Consider the following 12,058-nt stretch of genomic DNA (forward strand, 5'->3'; position numbering starts at 1 on the left):
CCCCCTTTTATCAGAAACATGTGTGCATGCGCACCCATGCACACAAACACAAACACGTGGGGCAGTAAATGACTGCCTTTGAGTTGGATCCTGTGTGGGGCAGTTTATGGGAGTGTACGCAAGCATGGGTTTTGTATGTGGGCAAACCAGTGAGGATGGATGTCTGTGAATTTGTATGCATGTGCATGTTTCAGTGTGTGTGTGTGTTTGTGTGTGTGTTTGTGCTTATTTTTTTGTCTGCACAAATACACATGCCTGAGATAGCAGCAGAGCCATCACCGGGAATGATTCCAGGGAGACGGGGGAGTGTCATTACTCAGACTTGTTTACATTCTAAATACGTAATGAAATCTTGTTGGTAATAATGACGGGAATAAAAGTTTAGGAAATTGTAAAAGTGGTGAAGTTTGAGAAATGAGGCCCGGTCTGTGAAATAGCATTTGGGGGCAGGAAACGACATTATTATGCAGTGCTCCTGCCTGCCTTAGACATGAAGATGAACTGCTGGCGAGTCATAAAATGCTGTTAGCCCTAGCCTGAAGTATGGCACATTGTAAAAGAGCCCTGATCCCATATTGCCATTATATATAAAAGTATAGCCATACACAACATTATTTTTCATATAAGATGAGCTCAGATACTGAGGCTGAGGCCCCCCCAAATACATACACTGATAGGCAGACTTTTTTCCCTCTTATAAAATATATAAATAAACATATTGCCATGGAACCCATCTCTGCCCTGATCTTATAGACCTCGATATTAAAAACAGAAATATTGCATTTTCTAGGGGCTCTGTTTTCCTCTGTCCTCTTTTGGGTATGGGATATATCTTTGTGTTTGTTTAGGAGGGTGTGGAAGAGGGGGGAGACGGCGAGGCGATGCAGAGGAAGCCCGAGTGGAATTCAACAAATGAAAGAAAATGGAAACAGATGAAGACTTTAAGAATATAATGAGATGAATATTGAGCATATCAACCGGAGGATAAAGAGAGTTCGTTGCGGCGGGTGGTGTATGTGTATATTGAAACAGTTTATTGACAGAAAATGATGGTCACAGTGGCACAATTAGGATTTATGTTACAGTAGATGAACGGATGATGTCATCTGCCACCGTTTTTTCCTCTTGATGCTTTCTTTAAAGACATTTGAAAGGTCAGGCGAGTTAACTTGAACCCACAATTCACTAATGTAAGAAGTCAGGATATATTTTTTCTCTTCTCCTCTGTATTCAAACGCCTATTTTTTTTATTTTTATTATTGTCTTGGAAAACCGACTCTGTTGGAAGTTTACTTGAGGAAGAGGTTCTAGAGCTATAGATAAAAACTAGGAGGACATGCATCCCTCTGTGCAAACACTCAGACTTCGTTAATTGGCCCGTCTCGGCAATTGGAAAGCGAAAACATGTGATCTGCTAAGTTTGTCAAAACGATGTCGCAAATGAATGTTGACATGTGCAAATGACAGTGAATGACAAAAACCGTTGTTGCTATTGAGTTCCTGTGACCAGCTTTTCTATTTTCAGTTGAAATGAACTTGGACGGTTACAAAGCGCTGTGAACAGCAACCTCACTCAGCAGAGAGCTGACATGTGGTTGTTCCCCTCATATAGTTGATATGAGCTGAGAGAAATCAAACGCTGTTCGTGCTGCAGGTGGTCGGCGAACTACATTTTGCTCTTACAGTGTCATGCAAAAGTTGGGTCAAAATCACTGAATAGTTCAGCGAATAAAAGATGACCTGAATTCCAAGAGGAATTGAAAGTAGAAAAAAAAAGCTTTGGAAGCACTGAGTGATCAGTACTTTGTAGAATGACCCTCAGTTTGTACTTCTAAAGGCAGTCCGTTGTTGATTTTGCGATATTTCTGATCAATCCACGAGGCTTGTTTAGATGTGCATTTGCAAAACTTTGTGGAGAAGATGGAAGAGAGGCGTCTTCTTGATGACTTCTTCGTGGAAGTCATATTTTTGCGGCTGTGGCTGCACAGTACACAACAAAACCTTCTGATTTGTTGCTCTTTGAGAAGTTTTCTCTGAAAGTTTCTTTTTGTTTTCTAGACCTCAGTTTGACCACCATCAGTCCTGAGGCTACCTGAAAATCCTTTTGCTATCTTTTCAGACTCTTCTCCTGCTATAATGGAATCGAATATTTAGAATTTCAGAGGCAGAGGCAGCTGCTTAGCATCCTTAAAAAATGTAGTCTTCAGCGACCTATTCCCCTCTTGTTCTGTTGAATTGTGCAGTAAAGGAGATGAGTTGAGTTACAGTGCTTGCTGCTCCTTGGAGCATTAAATGAACCACCAGTGCTTCACTCTCCATCGTATCTTCCTTTTCTCTTCATCAGGTGTTAATTGCATAAACTCGCATAGGGCAGTAAAGTGACATGAAGTGACTATGAAAGGAAACACTGAAAGAATCCTTATCTAAAAATAAAAGAATGGACAGATAACGTGGGGGAGAAATGACTGTTGCTGTAAAGATTTATTCCGTTCTGTTTTCTCCTGACTCATGTGCCCAGTCCAACTGAGGAAGTAAATCACTTAGTGTGACTGGCGTCCAACCATCAGATCACAGTCAGACCAGACAGAGCCCGCCTGACCTTTGTCCTGCTTCTCTGTGCGTGCTCCAGTCAACTGACCCACCAATCTTTGCTTTGTCTTGTTGGCCGCAAGCCTGGTGATAATCATGATAATAATAATAATGGTCGCTTTGAGCGGAGCATGACTACAAATAGATGAAATTTCCTGCATGCTCATTATACACAGGGCTGCATTGTCTTTACCAAGCAGAGTGAGGGAGATTTATTTTTCTAATGGGACGTGTTTATTTTCGACTAATGGGACAGACACTGGGCACTTAGCTCAGCTAAGCGTGTCTTGGCGTGTCTGTCGTCACTGCGATGAGGTATGCAAACGGGCTGGGGGTTTACTGGGCGCATGCTGGACTTCCTGTCACGTTTAGGGCAAGAGTCGAGCAGCCATGGGTGCCACTGCTGAGAGGAGTGGCCTAAAAGTAGTGGATTATTTTACGACGGCTGCTTAAATAGGAGGATGTTTTCTTTAAAGGGTGTTCCTATAAACTGCGACTGAGAGGAAAAAAGCCCATTTAATCAATAGTAACACCTGGTCTCTACACACAGGACTTGATTTCATTCATACATTAAGAAGGGGGGCCCTGGTCTTGTGCTTCTTGTCATATGATATTCATTGCCAGATATGACAGCACTTAGAAATACATCGATATGCAGCAATCAGGTCTTTTTGTATGTTGTGGTGGTATTGGAAACCCGAATTTTAAACATAATTTGGAAGAACTACAAGAATGAATGTGTATGAACTAGTTCTGTAGAATATGAATATTTTAAGTATTGAAAATGATGGAACAGCAGTAAGCAAACAAACAAAAAATGTTGCATTCGACACAAATATTGGTACCCTTTTGATCATTTTAAAGTGAATAAAAAAACAAGTAAAATGATGTTCACTGCATAAAAAGGGGCTTCCATTTCTTTCTAACAGTGGTGAAGACAAGAGTCGTCTCACTGGCTACAAGACAATCCTTCCGGATCTTTAAATCTATGTTTCAACAGTTTGTCAAGAAGTTTCAGTCTTTTCAGAGGTGAAAAGATGCTTCTCGAAGCAAAGGAGAAACTTCACCATGCAACTCTGTAAAGTTGGTGTGTGCTGTGGAAAAGCTCCACCATGACATGTCTACAGTGGTGGTTTCAGCATCTGCTATATTTTGGGACACTTGAATGTGGACGCTTGAGGTTTTTAGGGTTTTATGGTATCGTGTCGGAACAGGTAGTTGCATTCGATCATACGCCTGTTGGTCAGTTGGTAGAAAACTGTAAAACTTGTGGCGCGTCTTGTTCTCAAGCAAGACGGAATTTTAATCCACTTCCAGCGTGTCGCCCCTTGCACAGCACTGCAGCTGTGTGTGTGTGTGTACTTGTCTTTCTATATTCATATCATCCAAAAAGCTTGTTTTAATGGTAATTGATAGGTTTAAGATTGTGATAAGGGTTTCAGATGGGATGGTTAAGGGTTAGGGAGTGCAATATGCCAACAGCGAATCACCAAAGTATTTGATTCTCTTTTCAGGTTAATGGCGTGACAATATATAATTGAAGCCCATTCACCATATGAATCACTTTGTAACATTACACCATTAAACATAGGTCATCTATTGACCTTTTTCTCTTTAATGCTGCCTGCGTTAGATCTCCCTTGCTTTTTCGTCTTCCTCACTCTCTTCCTGTTTTTGTCTTCTGCATTTCCCGGGATCTGAAGAAAAATCGAGCAGTTTTCCGTTTCCACAGTTTGTGATAATCTAAAGCCTCTGCAAGGAAAACTCTCCTCATTTAAGTTCTGCTACCTCCCGACATGCGCACACACACACACACACACACGTCCACAGTCTCTTCTCCCGGTGTCTCATGTTTGTTTGTGTGCGTCGGAAAAGGCACTTTTCTAATTGAGGGGCTCAGCCTCTTCAGATGCAGCGGGTGCCTCTCTCCCAGCGGGGGGGACCACAGATCTGCCTCTGGGGAGCACAATTAACGCTTTTTTTATTGTTTACTAATGAAGTACACAGAGACGAGCAGGCATTTGTGAATTGGAATGAAAAAATACCCTTGTGAGAAAGTGAAAACATTTAATGTTGTGTGTGTTTGTGCGCACGTTGTGTTAATGTTTGCCTGTTTGTGTTCTGACTTCTAAGTTTCTTTTTCATAATTTCATATTAATCAGCCTGTTATTCTTTCAGTCTCTATTCAGCACTGTAGACAAGACGCACGTAGATTTTCTATTTTCTAAATTTTCTTTCTCTCTTCAGCATTTATTTAAACGGCAGGTCAACACGCTGAGCACAAAGCAGCTTTCATATCTTCTGCTTCAACTACCAAACATGTTGTACCACTCTGGCTGCGATCCAATCACCGTTTGTTGTTATTAGGAAACAGTTGCCTTCACTTTACTGGTTATTGTTGTAAGAAAAGCTAGATGCTTGGGAATTCAACCCTGATGGACTGTACAGTAGCAGTGTAATTCAGTATTTTGTTACCCCTTGAGGAGATGGCAGGATCGTGCGTGTGTGTGTGTGTGTTTTGTATTTACAATGCATGGCCTTACATGTGCCTCAAGGCCAATGTAAACAAATGCTAATGTAATTACGGTGTGGGTGTTGTAATAAACTGTAACTAAAATGATTGTGCAGCGCACATGTGGTGTGTTATTGCTTCAAGTGACTGATTGGACCAAGACTGATTTCTGTGTCATTGTAATTGTTCAGCAAACTAAAGCCAACAACATTAAACCGGGTTTGAATCCTGCCCACCACTTTTATTTTGTGGCGTGTAATCCCTCCCTATTTTTGTAAAATTGTTTCTGTAGCTGCAAAGATGCTAAAACCTGGGTAGAAAATCCTTGAATTCTGAACAAATCAGGTCTTCATAAGGTCGGAAGGAAAAAGTAAGTGTGCAGGTGTGTGTACCTCTCCTCCTACTTCTTCCTCCTTTCTGGCATAATAGCAATTTTTAATTAAGGTTATTAGGTAGTACCAGCCACAGTGTGTGTGTGTGTGAGGGAGTGAGAGAGAGATCCACTATGTCACCTGCTACCAGGGAAGCACGTGTACTTTTTTATGCACACTTAAACACTTACATCTATGTTGCATTAAGTGTGCCTCGGTCTGTGTCTGTGCAGCGCCTTGATGTGTGTTCCATCTACGATACAGAACCCTGACATCACTACATTAAAGAGGGTCATTATATTTCCCTGACTGCCACCGAAAAGTGACATTTTTACAAAGTGACAAGTTTACAGTTTGATAAATCAGATTTTTTGCTGCGCGTGGGGTGGGGAGTTGGAAGATGGAATGGTGAGAGGAAGAGCCGGGTGAGTGGGAGGTGGTGGAGGAGGGAGGAAGCGCTGCCTGTCAGCGACGCCCCAGCCCTGTCGTCTAAATGATGCTCCCAGGCAGCGGATTCAGATCCCATCCCCATTAGCATTTAATTTCTCTCTAATCCTACACACGGTCTCCGCCGCTGCATGGTAACGAGGGCCGCTTTGCCACGGCAGCTCCAAAAAATCTCCGAGAGCAATCTGCAGCGAGCTCGTCTTTTATAGCTCGGTGCCTTGTCGTAGCCATCATTCTTTCTTGACAATTAAGACCCTCAAATATAATAGCAATGATATTGGAATTACACCAAGGCCCCTTTGAAGGCATGTCAGGAAAAAGGGTTGTGCCTCCCAATACAGCTGTCAAAGCCCACAGCCCTCCCCCGTTCTTGCCCGCTAAATGTTTCTGGTGTGCGCGCGCACACACACACACACACACACACACATACACACACACACGCACACAATAGGAAGGGGAATATGTTGAGTCTCTGGCTGTGATCTTTGTAAAATGTGCTCTCTGTGCCCTCTTATCCAACTCTCTAAAGACTTGTTACAGCAGCTTTTGTTTTCTCTCTTCCCCTCTCACTTCTCTCTCCCTCGTTCTTTGTCTCTAAATTTCTCTTCATCTCTTCCTCATTGATTCTCCCTGGTGTGTCAGAGATGTTGCTCTCTGTTTTTTCTTTCTCTTTCTTTTTCTTTTTTTTTTCTTTCCACCAGCAGGGCTTTCACAGATGACAAGACTAGTAACTCGGTGAAGTTGTCCCTCGGTGCTCTATGAGGACATTTTACAGGAACATTCACTCTAATAGTGGCAGTTAAAGATTATCATGGGTAAAATATATTTTAGCCTAAGGGACACAGCTGTTTTAGTGCTAGATCACATAGTAGAAGTTGTGTAAGTGTGTTGGCTGTCTGTCCTGTGGTGTGTGATCTTTCAGTCTGCTGTGTGACAAAGTAAATGAGTCGATCATCGTTTAGAGGGGAATTTGGAATGACTTGGGGCCTGATTTACTAAACAGAGCAAATTAGCTTGAGGCCCAAATCCCCCCCAAAATGTAACATCTAATCTAATCTAAATCTAAGAAGTGATTCACAAACGTAGCAATGAACGCAGAAGCTTTCAAGTCATTTAAAAATTGACCTACACAGTCTTGCATGATTAGAGTGAATTAGCCAGTTTTGCTACACAGATAGAGAGCATTGTATTAAACAAAACGGGGGTGGATGGGAGAAGTTGAAATATGGATATGTGGCCCGGCAGAGAGCAGAAGCTTTTGCTAATTACTGTAGTTAAAACCATGGCAAAGAAAAATTTGAGCAGCGCCGCTGTTTATTGTTTTATGCTGTCTGACCCCTCTTTTCAGTTAGTGATATGTCAGGCTAACCCACCGCTACTGCGTGTGTGTGTGTGTCTGTTTGTCTGCTAATGTGACTAGAGCCGTGTTGAAAGTGATACGTATACGTTGCTACGTCTGACTGAGTCACATTGCCATTTGAAAAAGTTCTGGAAAAAAGCATCGGCGGGGGGGTACTTTATACAGGACAACCACACATTAAGTTGCCACCAGATTTATGGAAAGCAATGCATGTGTTAGTGTTAGTGTGGAGATGCAAACTCGCAAACCATTTTTTGGAGTACCTGTTGGGATGTCAGCCAAGGCAGGTGGAAAAGAAGCAGATGTAAACCTCTGTCCAGACCCTGAACAACTTCTTTTCATTTTTACTCTTTAAGAATAATTTTTTTCTCCCAGTACTGTTGAAATGGCAATTTTCTTGCATGTTTGTATTTTGTAAAAGAATCTGAAATGCATTGTTGTTTTTATGGGACCCATAAAGAACTGGGATCCCTAGATGAACCATTACTCTCTTATCCTGTAGGCTTCAACCTTCAGCTTAATGATGTTTAGATTTTTGTTTCTTATGGTTCAGCACCATGGACAGCACATGAGAGTGAGGGCGTGATTAAGTTGTTTTAGCCCGATGTGTTGTGATAATAAGAAGGAAAGGATTTTAAACTTACCCCAATAACCAGCCATCGCTATAATATCCATCTCACATTTTCAGGAAAAGTTCTTTAGTCTGGAAATGAAGTGTACTGAATATTTGAGAACACTTTCATTGCCTGAAAGCCCAGCCTGATTATTCTGATTGCCTTTTGGGAATATTGCTCTTCATACATCTGCACTTTTCCCATCAGTGACTTCAGAAGCAGGGACAACAAAAATAAAACTTTAAACACCGGCTGCTGAAGCAATGACACACTGAGAAAGACTGGAGACCAAAAAAAATTAGAAGAAGTTCCTTCAAGTGTGAGATTCCAACCGATCCTCCAACAAATTAAGTATAAAACAGTTTGGCAGCCAATGTATTATGAATATTTTTGAAAACTCTCTTCCTTCCAACTTGCATTCTCTTTGCAGCACTTCTTCTTAGTAGCTCAAAATTACTTTAGACATGCTGCAGTTAACAGTAAAGCAGCTAAGGCAAATAAATTTTATGCAATGATTTATTCAAATGCCAAAATGCGCTGCTCTGCCAGGAAAACTCCCACAAGTGCAAATATAATGGTGTCAGCTGTGAGAATAGTTGTAGAGGCTTATCCAGTCCTAACTTTTTTCTCTGCGCCTCCGGTAAGAAAAAAAAAAAAAGAAAAAAAGAGGGCTTGTGCTGTCCATTTGTATCTGCCATGCTGAACGTGCCCTCAGTCAACAAAGTTGGACCTCCAGCTTTTCTGAAGCTGACATCTGACCCCCAACGCCCTCACAAAAAAAAAGAAAGAAAACAAAATTAAAATTTCATGCCATTATTCTTCCCTAATTTTCTCTTTGCCACTTTTCTGCAGACTCCAGCAGAGCAGGCCAAAGTCCGAATGCATATGGTGCTGCAGGCTGCAGGTAAGTGGGTGATATTTTCCCCCTTTTTTTTGTCAGTGTTGTCTACATTCTGTTGCTGAAGTTTGACACCTCCATATTGTGCCCACGAATTCATTTAGATCTGTTAATTTGACAGCCGTGTGTTGGAATATCCTACAGCACTGCTGAACTCTAATTTTTCTACTCAGAATCCTCTCTTTTAAAATACCTTTTCAACCATGAGAACTATATTGGTCCTTGGATGACAGGGTGGGTCGATGGGTGTATGAAGAAAAATCAATCAAAATGTAAAGCCACTTTAGAATAAAATATATACATGTTGAATATAAAGTATGAACTTTTTTTTTTTTTTAATGTGTCGTGTAGTTGTTTGCATGAACATTTTGGAAATTTCATGGTTTAGCCCTCCCTGCACACATTACATCTGTCTCACACTCACAGACAACTGCATGCACGAACACTCTCCGCTTCGAGTGCTTCTGGGCCCATATTCACTGCAGCTTAATTTCAAACACTCCTCCCAGTGCATAAGTCATAGATGTCACCGTGTACATGGTGTATATATTCCAGTGTGTATTCGAGGGGTAGAGTTGCGAGCCAGATATGACAGGCAGAGATTGACTGTGGAGAAAGATGTCTTCATGTTTACAGTCTCGCAGACATGCACACATACACGCATACATACACACACAGCACTTCAGAACTGGGTTCTAATTTCACCACAGGAAATATATGAAAGGACCAGGCATCTATACATCATCTATAAAGCACCCGCCAGCTACGTACTTACCTCACTTAAGACTTGTTCAGCCATACTGGGGGCTACAGAACAACACTGCCATCCCTCGATGGGATTTTGCTGAGTTGAACTTTGTGAGGCATATGTGACATACTTCAACTTGCGTTAAATTTTCTCATCAAATTTTACATGTGAGTATTGTTTTTTTTTTCTAAGTTTGGGCAATTGAACTTATTTAACTCTTATGTATGTGAGACACCGCTCACACTGTCAGCCTTAAGGCTAATGTTCTACTTTTGGAAGTGAAGCCTCATAATTTTTAGCATGTGGCTTTGAGTGCATTGGCCCAGACTGGTGCAGACGCAGGCCCAGGGCCAGACGCAGGACTAAAGGAGAGGGTTTAATGTGCTGGACATGTTTCTGGTTTTCCTCTCTCTCCTGGAGGCTTCCAAAAGAACAGGTTTATGGCTCAGTCAAAGATTGTCCTCGCCACAGAGCCCAGGCTGGTCTCTATCAGGCTTCTGATGCTCATGGTCCTGTCACTCACAAAGACCTGGAGTAAAACACAAATGAAGTACAGATTTTAACTTGATGAAGCAGTTTATATTTAGTACTGGGGCTCTTTATGTTTATTTTGGCTGCCTTGCATCACTTTTGTGTTCTTGCAAATTTAACCTTGTTTGTATCACACATTTTTATATTAGTTTCCTCAACCTGCAGATGCTTAATGTCCTGCTGCCAGGTCTTCTAAATCCATCTGTCTTACATTTCTTCCTATGCTCATAACTTGTATTTCCCTCAACATTGCCCCTTTCCTCTTGCCCTTCTGTCTGTCTGCTCACTTTCTGTCTTTCTGTCTTTGTTCCAGTGTTGTTAGTGGGCACAGAGAGATGGGGATGGAGGGCGAGAAGGAAGCAGCAGATGTTGGGAGGTTGTGTGAATGTTAATGTCCTGACGTAGCCGAGGAGCTTAAGCCTACTCCTCCTCCTCCTCCTTCTTCCCTCCGTTCCTCTCTGAGCGCCCGCCAGGCTTTCTCTCTCGGGGTCTCTCTCCTGACATCCTTAAAGCCCGCGGCTCTCCTCTCCTCTTCTCTGCTCTCTTCCACCTCTTTCTCTCCCATCCCCTCCCTCCTTTTGTCCGTCTATGGACTCTCTCTAGTCAGTAGAGAGCAGATCATCCCATGGCTAAAGCGGCTCAGGCCTTTGTGTTGGGGGGCTCTGTGGACCTGTAATGAGCCCCCTCGGCTGGCCCGCTGGCCTGCTTAGCAATCACTGGGGGCTTTCAGTGTGTGTGTGTGTGTGTGTGTGTGTGTGTGTAGGATGAGGACGGATGAGAAGGGCAACACTGGCCCCAAATGAAAGAGCTGGATGGATATGTTTATGGGTCACTTCATGCTTGGCCTACATATTAAACACACACATACACACGCACACACAGTAACACTCCTCAATTCCAAGATGGACTTACTTGATAATTTTCTAAATTATTAGATCATTTTCATAATTTGTTTCATAATTCAGTTGTTGCATAACTTTGTTATGCATTCTGTGGCTTTCAAAGAGGTTTTATTGCCATTGTGATGTGAATGAGACAAATATTTTTAAATATTACTGACAGCAGTTGAAATCCCTTCTTCTGAAATCTGTATTTTAAGAAAGGCCATTAATCAGTGCTAATGTGTGCAGTTTCTTACGCGCTCTGTTCAGTGTGGCTCACCTGGTCGGTCAGATTGCAGGGAAACTTCCTGCTCTGGTTGTCGTGGCGGAGGAAGTTCCGCTGGCTTTACTGGTGTACAGGTTGTGCCACAAAATGAAATGTAACAGCATGTCGTTGATTCCTCTGGATCTACGTGCCACCTGTCATTGTTGGATACACATGCAGTTGTTGATATTTCATCTCCCTGCAGTGCGGTTTCAGGGCCTGGATTCATCTGCTGCTCTCTTAACACATATATTGGATCCTCACATCACAGGTGCTACATTGGTCTTACGATTTTTAAAACCAAAACATTCACATAAACAGATACTTTCTATCATTTCCGCTTCTGTGCACACACTCGGCAACCATGACACCCTTGCTTTATACGCTATCCTCTTTTCATTTTATTCAGTTGCTTTGGTCTTGGCTCTTTTCATAGCGATGTCCATTTCCACTCAAATGAGCACAAGTATGGTGCACTGTGCAGTGGGCCTCTACTTATCCACATATCAATAGGGAGTGTTTGCAGAACACCCACTTAGGACCTGAGGGCCAAGGGTCATCAAAACCTTCTTCTTCTCCCTATTTGAACCTTTGACAGCAGCAAAACAAACAATCCTTAAGATCTCATCAGAGGCTTGAACTTGGAAGGGCCTCACTGGTATGAATTAACTTCCCCCTTTGGATTGACACCTTGCCAGAGTTGGTAGGATGGGAAGTGTTCTCATCTGCAAATTTGACAATGTTTTATTACTAAATGGTGGTTTGGTGTACAGCTTAATTTACATAGTTAAGAATTGCAACATTGATTAATGTGGTTATCTGTAAGTTTTGTGTATTTGTGT

The 12,058-nt window shown here is 42.1% G+C and overlaps 1 protein-coding gene across 1 annotated transcript in view; it reads left to right on the forward strand.

The window, feature by feature from the left end:
* Positions 1–12,058, forward strand: part of rsrc1 (arginine/serine-rich coiled-coil 1) — a 108,389-nt gene that overhangs the window by 45,891 nt on the left and 50,440 nt on the right. Inside the window, exon 6 of the mRNA XM_075474406.1 lies at positions 8,746–8,797. Within this exon, the coding sequence (XP_075330521.1) occupies positions 8,746–8,797 (52 nt within the window). The remainder of the gene's footprint in view (positions 1–8,745; positions 8,798–12,058) is intronic.

This window comes from Odontesthes bonariensis, chromosome 9 (genome assembly GCF_027942865.1).
Source record: "Odontesthes bonariensis isolate fOdoBon6 chromosome 9, fOdoBon6.hap1, whole genome shotgun sequence".
Taxonomy (NCBI): Eukaryota; Metazoa; Chordata; class Actinopteri; order Atheriniformes; family Atherinopsidae; genus Odontesthes; species Odontesthes bonariensis.